Source organism: Molossus molossus, unplaced genomic scaffold (genome assembly GCF_014108415.1).
Source record: "Molossus molossus isolate mMolMol1 unplaced genomic scaffold, mMolMol1.p scaffold_m16_p_6, whole genome shotgun sequence".
Lineage (NCBI taxonomy): Eukaryota > Metazoa > Chordata > Mammalia > Chiroptera > Molossidae > Molossus > Molossus molossus.
In genome coordinates, this window is record NW_023425399.1 from 87,855,495 (window position 1) to 87,870,107 (window position 14,613).

Here is a 14,613-nt window from a genome sequence, read left to right on the forward strand (position 1 = left end):
GGCGGAAGAAAGTAGGGGTGGGTGAAGGAAGGGGGTGGGAGATGAAGGACACTTTCTGTGGACCTGGCCACTTTTCTCCACCTTGGCTGGCTCCCTCCTTCGCCAGTAACTACTGGGGTTTGGGGCCTCATCCCATTAGGCGGCTCCACAGAGAACTTCCACGCCGATTTCTCCCATTGTAAGGTTTTGTGTACCAGGGCAGGCAGGGAAGAGGGATATATACTATTGGAATTATAGGAGATAAAACTACTACAAAATAGGCCTTTTTTGTTCTGTGGTCTCTTAAATAATGTTAGGTTTAGCTTAATCCAGTTGCCAGGTTTCTCAATGCACAAGCATAGAGAAAATGGCTCATCAGAAGGCCTGGTCTGCTAGGGCCTCCTCGGAAAGGCTGTATCTCCTCGTTTCCATGACAGTGCCTGGAATCCTAGAGTGACACCCTACACACTCACTTTGGGACCGCAGAATCCTGTGGAAAAACATAAGCACTTCCTCAAAATGGGTCTTTGCAGTTGTTTGAAGATAAAAGTAGGGGCCCTTTGAGCCTTTCCAGAACTTGAGGTATTCTGAAATATTTTCCCTGGCCATCCATGCTTCCCCGCTCTAGGCATCTAAAGCATGTCCTTTGTCGCCCATTCATTTGGTATTTATCATTGACTCATAACTGCTGCTAACATGAATTACAGAGAGTGCCCCAGACTGGAGGACTTCAGGTTTGCCCTTCCTCGTAGTTAGGGCCTGGCTACGGTCAGGGGTCTGCAGTTTCTGCTCCCAGCTCTGGGTGAGGCTCCCCACCTGATGGCGGCTGCCCAGCCCTAGAACACCTTTCCTGGCACTTCACAGAAAAGGCCATTCAGTAATTCAGCTCCATGTACCTAATTAAACTTGCTTCCTGGTATGATCACACAATCGGAGGAGTATCAACATCAGGACTGTCGAGAGAGAAAAGCGCGCGCGCGCGCGCGTGTGTGTGTGTGTGTGTGTGTAAGAAAGTTTTGAAGAAGTCTGTCCTTATAGGAATATCAAATTTGCCTACTGAAGCTGAGTCAAGTGTTGTGTTTTTATTGTGAGCTCCTTGAGAGTGGTGGCCGGCACACAGCAGATGTAAAAGAATCCAATGAACAAGTAGGAAGGAGGGGCTCTGGGATTTGAAGGGACTCAATGCAGGCTCTCTACCTACAAGCAGCTGTAGGTGGAGGCTACAGCATGCTTTTGTAGGACTATGCAACTGGTACTCCTTTCTACTTGAAAAGAATAAAAAAACCACCCTTTTGAAACCATCCTTTCCCTCCGATCTGGTCTCAAGAGTAAGAACTGTAATTGTTTCGGTGATGGCTATGCATTCATAATCACAATATTAAGTGTACCCAATGAGATGTAGGTTTCTGTCCCCTCCAACTCAACCGTAAAACCAGGAAGCACCACCACACTCCACCATAAGTGAAGCCCTTCTGGGCAGAGATGAGATGGCAGAAGAGTGATGGGAAGGGGGAGTCAGCCACTGAGCGCCCCAGCAGGTCACCTGCTGCCATGCTGGTTGGCTGGCTCTGTTTTACCTTTGTCCACTGGCTTCCCCTTTCTCCAAATCCCAAAGCCTTTGTTACCCCCAGGTAACCAGGGCTCATGTCCCCTCCCATTTATCATCGTCTCTGTCAACTGTGCTTTGCTTTAGCCCTTCTTTGCATAAAGCGGGAGGAGCCCTAGTAAGAGGAGAATTGAGGGGAGGGCCATGCTTTTCTTCCTCATAAGAAGTGAAGTGAGAAGGAAACAAAGGTGAAATGAGGTGTGTAAATTGGTGTTCCTGATAATAAATAGCCTATAAGCTCTTTGGTGGACCCCCACCTTCCTGCAAAAGATAAAGCCCTGTGGTCTTGAATTGAGACTCAGCAAAGCAACTCTTTCTGATTCCCGTGCTGAGTGTGCCCCTTTCCTATACCCAGAAAAATGTAAAAAAAAGCCATGGGAATGATCAAGCAGATCTGTGTTGTTACATTCCCGGGATTTCACTTTATGGGCACAAATTTAAAATTTTTCCCAACATGGTGAAGCATGAGTACATGCAAACTCTGTAGATAGAATGGGTTGACCAGGTTTGGCAATAAAATGCATATGTCAATCCAACAGAGTCAAACTTTGCTGTTATTCTCTGTACAACCCTGTGACATCACATTATTTCAGGATAGATTCTTGTTCTGTTTAGGTCCCTGCTTATCTGGAGCCTCTGACAGGTGGATGTGTTAGAACCTTCAAGTTGATTGACGGCTTGTAGGCTTCTTCTCGTTGATTCCTCTGATGCCCATGTATGTTTTATCTCCTGTTTTCTCTCCATTAGGCGGGGCAAGAAGCACAGCATCATCCTAAGAACACAACTGTCTGTGAGGGTCCATGCCTGTATTGGTGAGTGACATCTGTAGAAGGGGGTGTGTGCCATCTGCCCTCAGTGGTTAAATGTGTGATGAGAAATGCCACTCATGGGAATACAGTAGTCACTGTTACGCTACCTACTTGGGTTAGCCCCTTATCTCTGGTTTGGAAGAGTTTTTAGTGAAGTAGTTTCTAGCGATAGTTTCTGAGGCCCAGTTTCACCCGGCTTCTCTTGTTGTTTGGTTGGTGCGTAGAGTTGGAGGTGAGACGTTATCGATGAGGTTCTTTCTGACGATGCTAGGAGAGATGAGGTTCTTCCTGGGGCTGTGCCAGTGTGAGTCTCCAGCCAGATAAAGTGACCCCCATGTGCTTCCTGGTGGGTCTGTGAAGTTATGGGGAAGTGAGATGCTGGTTTCTGGTCAGGTGACTGAAAGGGAAACCTCCAGTCAGTGCAGGGGGTGGGGCATGTATACTGAGCAACGCGGTGCTGAATGTATTTGTGGTTCAGAGTGGCTTTCCAGGGACCCCGACGGGGGCCATTCCTGCAGCCATTGATTCTTTCCTGGACCCTCTGGTTTCCTAACCAATACACAAGGGTTGAATGGCAATGAAAGAAATTATTCATGCAAAGTGGTCATCTCTATGTAAAGCGTTTCTAAAACTGGCTTCGTTTCCTCCTGGCACTGGGCCAAATTGAGGCAAGTATGTAATATAAAAAGAAAAAAAGGAACAAAATTTTACCTGACCCATAGAAGTTTTTTGTATCTGAGTAATTTTGCGTTTACTTAATATACATTGTGGTCTTAATTCAGGCCTCTAATTAGGAGAAGAGCATAAGTCATCCTGTCGAGGCCCAGTCTGCACCTGGAGTGTGGTGTGCGTGGGAGGAGTGGAAGGAATCATTTCTGGTCCTTTCCCCTTCCGGCATCTCTGATGGAGACCCAGGGATGGGGGTGAGGGAGCAGCCGGCCGGCGGGTGTGGGGAAGTTCGTGTCATTTTACTTTAGTAGGTGTTGGGTGTGGTGAAGCTGCGAGTGTCTGGGTGACAACCTTTGTCCCACTCTGGGCCCAGGCGTCCTTGTGTAGCCGATTCACACATCTCGGGAGCTGGAGGGTCAAGGTGTCAGGAGGCGATCATCTTGTTGGAAGCAAAGTATGATCTGTAGGACCTTCAGCCACAGTAACTGTTTGTTTCTCAACTGCCTGTAGCACTGAGTGACCACAAACCACATGTGTGCACTGGCTTATATTTAACTGGTTGCTTTTTTATTACCTGCGTTACACTTTTCCACTTATTTCATACGTATAAATCATGTCTACCTAAAGAAAAGGCCTATGATTCTTTTGGATAAAATCTCCCCCACCTCCACCCCAGATCTAGAGCAAATCCCAACACTTGAGGTGCTGAACTGTTTAAAGTTCAACATTGGTTGAAATATAACCGATAACCAGTAGGATTTGGGATATGAGCATAAATTTGCATTTCCCAGGAATAGTAAGGTAGTGGAAAGCAGATTTACACTAAAATGGGCTAGTTCAAAATCCTAGCGAGCTAGCTCCTTGTAAGAAAATTCACTCCTTTGCAGTATGTGCTAAGATATTTTAGTTGAGAAGTTTTCTAATTAGCTACCATGTTACTGACTCACTGCATTCATTTATGGATTCTGTAATCCCATGTAATCTATGTAAAACCCATATCTCATCCCTGTGGCGTGCTGAGCCCTCTGGCCCGTCCAGCCCACTCTCTCCCAGGACACAGTGACCTCCTGCTCCAGGAGGTGAACTGGGTGCTTACAGGGTCAGTGTGTGTGTGTTCCCAAACCTCCTTAGGCCAACTGCACTTGCTATTGGAATTTTGTCATTTAATGAAATGGTAACACGGATATTTTATAAACTGTTTAAATGTGAGTGTAAAAAGTCACTGCTCTGAAAATTCATTGACTATTTTGGAAAAGATTCAAAATTAGTACAAAAGCCTTTTTGTCAACATAAGTGGATGGTGACAACTAGAAAAGGTGAGAGAATGGTATAAAAATGTAGGATTCTGCCTTGGCCCGTATGACTCGGTTGGTTGGGCGTTGACCTGTGCACCCAAGGATCGAGGTTCGATTCCAAGGTCAGGGCACATGCCCAGGTTGTGGGCTTGATCCTCAGTAGGGGGCGTACAGGAGGCAGCTGATGGATGTTTCTCTTATTGATGTTTTTCTCTCAAAATCAAAAAAATTTTAAAAAATAAAAATGTAGGATTCTAGTCTTTATAAGTATGTTTATTCTTGCTTGGCTTCAAAGAAACTGAGATTGGAAATCATAGGCCATATTATTAGAGTGGTTCATGAAAGAACCACTGGCCGGTTTGGCTCAGCGATTGGAGCATCCGCCTGCGGTCCGGAGAGACCCGGGTTCGGTTCCCGCTAAGGGCACGTACCTCGGTTGCAGTTTGTCCCCGGCCCTGGTTGGTCGTGCGGGTGGCAGCCACTCGATGTGTTCCTTTCACATCGATGTTTCCCTCTCTCTCTCTTCCTCTCTCTCCCTCCCACTCTATCTGTACAAAAAATGGAAAAATGTCCTCGGGTGAGGATTAAAAAAAAAAAAGAAGGTGGCCCAGTTTATGCAGAATTCCAGGCAGTAAATCCTTATTCAAGGACAGGTCATGGCCCAAAACAGGGTGTGAAAGTGTTTGTCTCCTCATGTACTATAAACAGGATGACCGACTGTGCCTCAGCACAGGCAAATCAGGATGGTCAGCACTATAGCTGCAAGTTAAAATAAAGTTTTAAGGTATGTATGTGTCATTTTTAAAGGATATATATATTTTTTTGCAATTTTTATTAATTTATTTTTGTTATAGATGTTTCTTCTCCCCACCCCCACACACCCTCCTCCCAGTTTTTAAAGGATTTTCCGCTTTAATCAGTTTTCACCACTAATTAGGCCTGAGTATATCAGATGAGGGTTTGATTTTTTTTTTTTTTTTATCCTCACCCGAGGACATTTTTCCATTTTTTGTTCAGGTAGAGTAGGAGGGGGAGAGAGGAACAGAGAGAGAGAAACATCGACATGAAGGGACACATCGAGTGGCTGCCACCCGCACGACTGACCAGAGCCGGGGACAAACTGCAACCGAGGTACATGCCCTTAGCGGGAACCGAACCCAGGTCTCTCGGGACCGCAGGCCGACGCTCTAACCGCTGAGCCAAACTGGCCAGGGCGAGGGTTTGATTTTATAGATGGACATCAGCACCCAAGAAGACAAAGTTTTTCTTTGTATTAAAAAAATCCTCTTTCCTATTATTTGCAAGATCTGGAAAGGTTTATTAGAATAGCAGTAAACATTATCCTTTGGTTATGTACAGAAGGTGGAATGTATACATCATGTGTTTGAAGTACCAACCTCCATTGTGACGTATTCTTTCACTTTCCAAATGGCAGTATTGGGTGAGATTTCTTGGGGATGAAAAAAACCAAACCTGGCACAGTCATCAGTCAAAATGACAATGGAAAACCTGACAAGAGGGGGCGGACAAAAACCTTTCACATCAGTTGTTTGAGTCCTTGTTTCATTTCAAGGTTATTTTCCCTCGTCACAATATAAAAACAGGTTGAGTTATGATAGGCACCGGACAATGGCTGCTGTCAGAATCACCACCCTATGCAGCTTCCCAGATGATCTTCCTTCCCACCTCACAGTTGGATTAAAAGGGTCCAGGGTCAGCTTTGGCTCACGGGTTTAAAACGCTATCAAATACATTTCTCCCAAATAATGTTTTCCTCACCCAACATTCTCTTCTCCTTCATTCCTGTTTTTATTAAGTGCAAGAATGTTTAGAATCCAGGACTGCGTGTTGATGAATTGGAGGTGACATGCCTTTGGAATTCTCCAGTGTTAACTTTGGAACTCTGTACCAGTTGGGACGAGAGTGGAGTGGAGTCTTCATGGTTAGCGACTGAGCAAACCTCATGAAAAATGAAGGCCATGGGGGCACTGCTTTGATGGTCACAGCGAGCAGCCGAAATGGGTCTTTTCTGATAGCGTAGTACTTCTGAAGCGTTTGGCAGACAGTTGGAATGAGATTTTGGTACAGAGAGAGGTCCTCCCCACAGATTTTTGCACCTCTTCTCTCCACGGTAATTTTTATTTTGCACATTTTTAGTATGACCACTCGATGTAACAGATAGTAGCAAACACTGCACGAGTTGCCTTCTTAATCAAGCTTCAGCCCCTCCCAAAAATGATGGTCAAATCCTGGGCATGAAGTTACAGATATGGAAAAAAAGAAAAATCTCTGATAGGCATGAGAAGTCTGTATTTTATGAGGTTAGCTAGGGAAAATAAATTTTTTGGTCCCTGCAAGTGATCCTATTTCCAGACACCAGAAGAATGTTCAGAGGGCCAACTGGCTCTGATGACTAAATCTCACCATGGAGAGAAAAGGAGCAGAAGAATTGTGGATGAGGAATGGAACCGAGAATTAAAAAAGGTTTGAAGTCATCAGGATCCGAAGGTTTATGTCTGAATGTTTTCCACTGGCTGACTTTGAAAGCATTTTGTTTGGCTTAAAACTTCTGTGCTTGTTTTCCAAAGCAGACCCTGTTTTCCCATTAAGAAGACAAACCTTGTCGATTGATTGCCTGGGACCTATAAGGCTGACACAGTCAAGTATCCAGCATTCGTTAAACAGAAGGATAAAAAATTGGCTGAAGGCTCCAAAGTGTCATCGATGCTAGTAGTTGTGAAGAACAACCTGGCATGTTCCCCCAAACTAGGATATGACGAGGTCCCCCCATGAAGGTAGAGATGAGGTGGGCAGAAGCTGGCAAGGTGGCTGAAGTGACTCATCTCTGCGTGAATTAATCTCATCGCTCATTGAAGGTCAAATCACAGGGATAAAGACAACTTTAGCCCTGGCTGGTTTGGCTCAGCGGTTAGAGCGTCGGCCTGCGGTCCTGAGAGACCCGGGTTCGGTTCCCGCTAAGGGCACATACCTCGGTTGCAGTTTGTCCCTGGCCCTGGTCGGTTGTGCGGGTGGCAACCACTCGATGTGTCCCTTCACACCGATGTTTCTCTCTCTCTGTTCCTCTCTCTCCCTCCCACTCTACCTGAACAAAAAATGGAAAAATGTCCTCGGGTGAGGATAAAAAAATAAAAAAAAAGAGACAATTTTAAAAGGCAAGAGAACGATGTAGGAGGTGGCTGTCCTTCCACTGATGCAGAAAAGTAGCCAATTTCCAGCAGAAACATCAATAGAATGAGGCATCGGTATATCACTTGCAAAGCATTTTCTTCTCAAGAGCTGAATCAGGCAGCTGTGTGCTTTGCACTAGACTGTTACAGCAGAGGGGTGAATGACAGGCAGTTCTTCAAGGAGAACCTTCTCGTGTAAGGGTGACTGAGGGGATTCAGCTTATGTGCAGTGTCGAGTAGGATCCCAAGGCCATGTGCACTCTTAATGGGAAAGGTCCTGAATCCGGCTTTCAGTGGTGGTGATGGAGGTGGAGTGTGTATGATGCGGATGACAGTTCAGGGGCTCGGGTGAGGTACGGGTTCTGTCCAGTGTCTGAAACACCTCTGGCTGCAGTGTGGAGGGCTCTGGTGTTCTGTATTCAGAGGGTGGGGAGTGGAGCTATAATCCATGACCCTGACTCCTCCTTTGTTCCTCAATCCCTGTCTCAGGTTTTGCTCTTTATTTTTAAGCCTGTGAATACGAGCGTGGCTCCTCCAGCCTTGCGTGTCGCAAACTTTCAGGACTGCTTCCCTCACCTCTAGTGTCTCTTCCTCTGCACTCCGAGGGCAGGTTTTGTGTGGCTGAGCCCTCCTGGCTTCCAGGGAGGCTCCCCTCCAGCTTCCTTGGCTGGTGTCACTCTTGCTCTTCTGTAGGGCTGCTGAGTGACTCTGGACTTTGGAGTGTTAACTGGCTTTCAGTGTGATCCTTATTGCCCCTTGACTATTCCCGTAAACACTAGAGGTTTCTATCCTGGCACTGGTGGCTCAGTTGGCTGGAGCATGGTCCCATGCACCAGAGGATCACAGGTTCGATTCCCAGCCAGGGCACATACCCAGGTTTTGGGTTCAATCTCCTGTCGGGGTGTGTGAGAGAGGCAACTGATCGATGTCTCTCTCTCACATTGATGTCTCTCTCTCCCTTCCTCCGTCTCTCAAATCATTAAACGACAACAAAAACTAGAGGTTTCCTTTAGGAAATAGCAAATGCCTTTTTTGATACTGTTGGGACTGATAGTACCAGGGTGGCATTTCCAGAAGGAAGTCCGTTAGCCCTGTGGGTGCTGATACACCTGAGGCCTGTGTGGTGACGTGTGTTAGCTTGGGGACCCGGTGCCTCTGTCGTGTGCATTCAGTCTCATTTCCTGTTTTCTGTCTTTGATATTGAGATCGACTGGTTCTCCAGAGACCCGGAGCCCGTCTCCCACCCACCATTTCCCGCAGAGTGCCCGGCGGCAGCCTTGGCACACAGGGGCTTGGAGTTGAAATCCCGAGTCTCCCTTTGCAGCAGGGGACTCGTGTGCCTGCATTTTTAAAAAACCTCCTCCCTTTTACACCCCATCAAGTCTGTGACCCATTTTTGCCCAGGGTTCTATTCTCTCGGTAAAAACAAGCTCTGTGGGTTAATCAGATAAATGCCTCCCATCGTCTGTTTCCTATTAACCTGCCTCAGCTCTCAGGAGACAGGACCCACAGAAGGTCCATGTTGGGTCTGGGCTGGGGCATGTCAGCCACTCTGTAGGTCTAAGGCGCCTGATCATCAAACAGTGATGGACAGATGTGCCACCCCTCCCCTCAGAAAAGAGGCAGAAAGGATATGGGAAGGATGTAAAACATCCACCGGATTTGTTAAACTGTGTGAGGATCTAGTGTTTATGTTTTATTTATTTATTTATTTTAATGATTCAAAACTTTTATTAAAAATTTGCTGAGAGTTTCAAGTATTCATAAGCCCGAAGTAAAACCAAACTACGAATACATTTCCTGATCAACTCTTTTTTTTTTTTTTTTTAATCCTCACCCGAGGACATTTTTCCGTTTTTTGTTCAGATAGAGTGGGAGGGAGAGAGAGGAACAGAGAGAGAGAGAGAGAAACATCGATGTGAAAGAGATACATCAAGTGGCTGACACCCACACGACCAACCAGGGCCGGGGACAAACTGCAACTGAGGTACATGCCCTTAGCGGGAACCGAACCCGTGTCTCCCCGGACCACAGGCCAATGCTGTAACCGCTGAGCCAAACCGGCCAGGGCTCCTGATCAACTCTTAAGTGGCATTTATTATTAGTGGTTTCACAAAATGCCACAAATTGTGTGTAATATGACTTATAGACCCATGTGCTGTTAGGATCTCGTGTTTAAATGCTGGTGGATATTCAGTCCTGTCACATATCTGTCCACTGATGCTATGTTCTTAGACTATGTAGGTCAGAAATGATTTTTCACCAACATGAAACGAGAAACTAAAGAATTTTAAGAATGGCCCTACTGTCTACAGACATGCAGATAAACATAAATATGGTGGGTGGATAAAGAAATAAAGACACACCCTAGGAGAGAGTTAACATGAGAACCTTCCAGAGAGAGCTGGAAACTCAGATCAGCCGAGGGAATTAAGAGGGATCAGGAAAGGAAACAGGAATGTGAACAGATGTGAACTGAACCACAGGGAGGAAAAGGAGGCACGTCCCTTACGGCAGCTTCACTTCATATCTGTGCTCTCATCGGCCGCCTTTTACTCTATGTAAATGGCTTACTCTTTGCTTCTTTAGGACTTTGCCTTTCATCTCTAAGGCTCTCTAGATGTTGGATAATAGAACCTGAGCATGTGTTAGAATACATTATCAATGTGTTTGCTTTGCACTGACCTAATAATTGCTTTATCCTTAACAAGAAACATGAAATTCTGGCAAAAAAAAAAAAGGCAGTAGGAAAGGTAGTCATCTTGGTGGTGACATCTGTGGCAAATGTTGCAAGACTAGTTTAAATGACCTGCTGGCAGTTAGACTGTAAAGTTGCTGTCCAGCAGAACCTTTAGTTATGTCTAGAAAACAACCCCTAATAAAGAAACCACTGTGCTTTTCAATGATTTCTACCAGAGTGTCTCTATACATGCTCCCCCCACCCCGTTCGTGGGTGTAATGCTAACCCCAGTGACTGGCTCTCTGTGCCCGTGGCTATCCCCGTGAAGAGACAACTTCATTTTTGTCACTGAACAAAATTTATGTTGGGAAACAAAATGCTTTGTCTTGCGAAATGAAATGTTGATCTGCAGAGGGCCTGAGAGCTGGGAAGGGGAATGGGGGTCTCACAAGTGTCTTGCTAAATGGAGGTTCTTTACGGGTCAGGTGTGTACCCCATATGTTTTTAAGGTCTTACGGAGAGAGGAGAGATTCCTGGGAGGGGATTTTTTGGGCGTTTTACTGATTTCTGTTGTGTTAGTAATGCCTAGTGGGAAGTATTTTAACTTGGGGAAAACACTTGGAAGGCATTAGTAGCTCAGCAAAACACGCAGCCAGGTCAGATTTAACCCAAGGATAAAAAGGTGTTGGGGAATTTGTTACACGTGCTCGAGTCTCATTTATATACTAGAGTAATAGCAACAGGATGGCAAAGGGGGGGATGGAATAGGTTAGCATCAGTAAAATCTTATCATACTTGAGAAAAAGAAAAACTCTGCTGTTAATTGTACCCAGAGGGGATGCCACTTACCTGCATCTTTGTAACTGGACTGTGGGCAGGAAGAAGATTTATTCTAGGATTTTAGGAACATCTTGGTAGGACAAGGTATGGTGTTAGGCCTATAGTCAATACTCAAGTCATTTCTTAACCTTTTAAAAAACTCTACTTTAGCCCTGGCCGGTTTGGCTCAGCGGTTGGAGCGTCGGCCTGCGGTACAGAGAGACCCGGGTTCGGTTCCCGCTAAGGGCATGTACCTTGGTTGCAGTTTGTCCCCGGCCCTGGTTGGTCGTGCGGGTGGCAGCCACTCGATGTGTCCCTTCACATTGATGTTTCTCTCTCTCTCTCTTCCTCTCTCTCCCTCCCGCTCTATCTGAACAAAAAATGGAAAAATGTCCTCAGGTGAGGATAAAAAAAAAAAAACAACAACAACTCTAGACTCCATGATCAATTTAATAACACCTTTAAAATTAGATAATGTATCTATAAGTATTTTAAAAGTTGTAAATGCTATAAAAATGATTAGTTTGAGAGGAACTCTACTAAAAAAAAGACCCAAAAGAAATCCTGATTGTTTTCCTTGGCCATTTAAAAAAAGGAACGTGGACCATGTTCCTGAATGGCTGACTTTGCAGTTTTTTCCATTCCCATCCACAGTTTCCCAGACCCTCACTCCCCTTCCTGAGCCACTGGAGGGGCTGAGAAAGGAAGGCCCCCCCCCCCCGCCCCCGGGCCTGGGACAGGCGGGACTGAGGCCAGAAGCCCTCGATCCTCGCCTGGTGTTCTGTGCTCGGCTACTTCTCCTGTTGAGCCATTTTCTATAGTCTTCAGCCCCTTTCTAGACAAGGGACTGCAGAGACGGATGCAGCCCTTACTCAGAGATGCTGCCAAGGCATCTACATAAATGTCTTTTGAGACATTTTCCCTAAGTAACGTTTCCCCAGGCTTCAGAGGATGGTTTTCCAGCTGAGTTCCGATGTGGTTCACAGATTAGGGGAAAATAAATCAGCTGAAGAAACTGGATTTCACTCTTAAAGAGCTGCCCATGTTTAGTAATGCGGTCAAGAGCCCTTCTTCCCAGCCGGGCTGCGCTCCCTTGTTTCTTCCTCCCTGACCCTCTGGACACAGCCTCGAATTTCAGGCTTTACGTTGGGAAGTCCCTGGACATGAAGACTCTCGTTGGAGGAGACTGCATGCTGCTGCTTCTAGCTTTAGAAGCTGCCCGAGAAACACAGAAGGGTCTGTGCTGGAGGCGTGAGTCTTCCCGCTCTTTCCTGGGAAGACCCATGCGGTGGGCATTCTGTGGCAGGTGGCAGCCAGCTCCTGAGGGTTTCACGAAGGGCTGTTTCGTGCCCTGCCCAGCACAGTGTCCGACCCACAGAAGGAGACCTCAAATTATTTGTTGATTAAAGGAAGCCGCTCAAAGGGTCATGGTACCGATGAATGTTTAATTCGATTACTTCAGAAATGAGTTTCTTTGGTCTTTTCTCAGGAAGAAGAATAAAAGGCAGTAAACAGGAAGTGACGCTGTGGGGGTGAGCAGGATGTCATTCTCAAGGGAGTCTCCAGGGGGGAGGGCTCTCGGTTCTTCAGTTCTTCAGGGTGTTGTGTGACTCTGGGATTGCACGGTCTGGGAGGGTTTGTGGCCGGGGTGGCCTGTGCAGGCGATGTGAATGGGCACTTGGGGACCACTTGCTGTCCCCGCCCTGGGTGGTCTGGGGTCTCCATGGATCTGTGAGCATACATCTTGGTTCTGAGGTTGGAGGTTAAGATGGCGGTGGCTTGGGCTAACGACCCGATAATAGGCTGTTCTGCTGGACAGTGCTTTTGGGGAATGGGGTGGGGTGCTATTGTCCCATCATTGTTCCCAGATCACGTTCTCGGGGAAGGGTATGCTGACCTGGAGAATAATAATCAAGCTCCTGAGCACATGTGCCAAGCATTAAACAAGTCAGTCGGATGCGTGAAGAGGCATGTAGAGACCATACATTAACACCAAGCGTGTTACATTGAATAATTTAAAGTTGAGAAGTTTTGCTCTAAGCATTATAAAGTAGGCAAAATATTCTGTGTGAGTTGATATTCACAAATTGCTCCAATAGATAAGTTGTTCAAATCACTCCTCAGATACAATCTGGATGCTTGTTTTGCCAACAACAGCCACACTAGCAGTGATAAACTTTCACTACACATAAAACAGTAATTTTGGCAGTTGACTCAGTATCTGGAGGATTTAAAAAAATGTTTTGGCCCGGGGCACCGTATTAAGCTTCCCCATGATACTAGGCATCGGCCTGTCCTCCACCTCATTTCCCTGCAGTGAGCTGGCGCTCAGGGCGCCCTGGTTCAGGGCTTGATGAGGGTGACACGGGAGGCCAAGGATGGGCTGGCCAGGCATTTGTGCCCTTCACCAGGCGTTGTCTCCAAGGCCCAGAGGCCACCAGGAAGCAATGCAGAGTGCCCTGGAGCACTTTGCACTTCATTAGAAAGCCATAAAACAATTACCAGCCCATTAGGGACTTTGAGAAGGACAGCTCCACAAAGCTGTCCTGGCCAAGAACTGCCAAGGCCACAGTGAGCAACTGCGGTGATTTGTGCAGTAGATTTCCCCTGATGGAATGTAGTGGCATCTACATGAGAGTTGTGTCCATGGAGACGGCCTCCCAGAATGCTTGCACAGCTCCGCCAGGCTTCTGGAGGGCCGGGCGGCTGGTCTGCTCCCACTGTGGCCATCTGGGTGGTGATCTTCAGGGCGTGGCATGACTTTGGCCTGTTAGTTATAGCCCTGCCTCTCCTGGGCTACTCTGAAGATTTGGGGTGCAGTCATTTCCAGGGTCTGACTCAAGGCCTAGCCTTTGTCAGGACTCTTATGGGGCTCCAGTCTGTGGCATCTGGCTCGGGGGCTTGGGGAATGTAGGGTTCTGAGTTCAGTACCCCATTCCTGGGTACAGCAGGAGATGTTTGGCTTGGGCCTTGTGGGAAGGACTTGTGATGTCACCTTTAAATGAGGTTGTGCCTAGAATCCAAAATGAAATATTCTAAACATACCATTAAAAGCAAAAAAACAAAAAAAACAAAACCCTCATCTGGCCGGTCTTCATTTAAAAAAAAAGAATCTTAGAAGCCAAAATTAAAAATTAAAAAATTAAGAAGCGGGGCCCCGGAGAGGTCCTGCTATTTTCTGGAGGCCCACACTGTGGCTGACAGTGTTGGTCCTTCTTCAGGGTGTCCTAGCTGAGGGGAGATGGTGGGTGAGGGAGAGCGGTGGGAGGCAGGATTCCAGTTCTGGGACCAATGTCATCAGGCAGGTGGACCTGGGACATGGCCTTGACGTTTCCCGTATGAGCTGCTGAAAGGACTGGCGTATGGAGTCTTGGGCCGGGAACCTGGTACTTGGTGTCCCTGAAGGATGTTCATGAACGTGAGCTTCATTGCTGCTGCTCTCAAGATCCAATGGTGTCTTGTGGGCAGGCTTGGAAACATCACTGTCGCTGTGTGACTCTAATGGGAGGCATGTCCAGACTTACACCTGGCTTAGGAAAAACCCACCAACCTGTATTAAGTACTTACT

General features: G+C 46.7%; 1 protein-coding gene across 9 annotated transcripts in view; it reads left to right on the forward strand.

The window, feature by feature from the left end:
* The window catches only part of FHOD3 (formin homology 2 domain containing 3), a 466,045-nt gene that overhangs the window by 74,795 nt on the left and 376,637 nt on the right, over positions 1–14,613 (forward strand). For all 9 annotated transcript variants that reach the window (XM_036245756.1, XM_036245757.1, XM_036245762.1 and 6 more), the window contains exon 3: positions 2,333–2,397. In XM_036245756.1, coding sequence (XP_036101649.1) covers positions 2,333–2,397 — 65 coding nt within the window. The remainder of the gene's footprint in view (positions 1–2,332; positions 2,398–14,613) is intronic.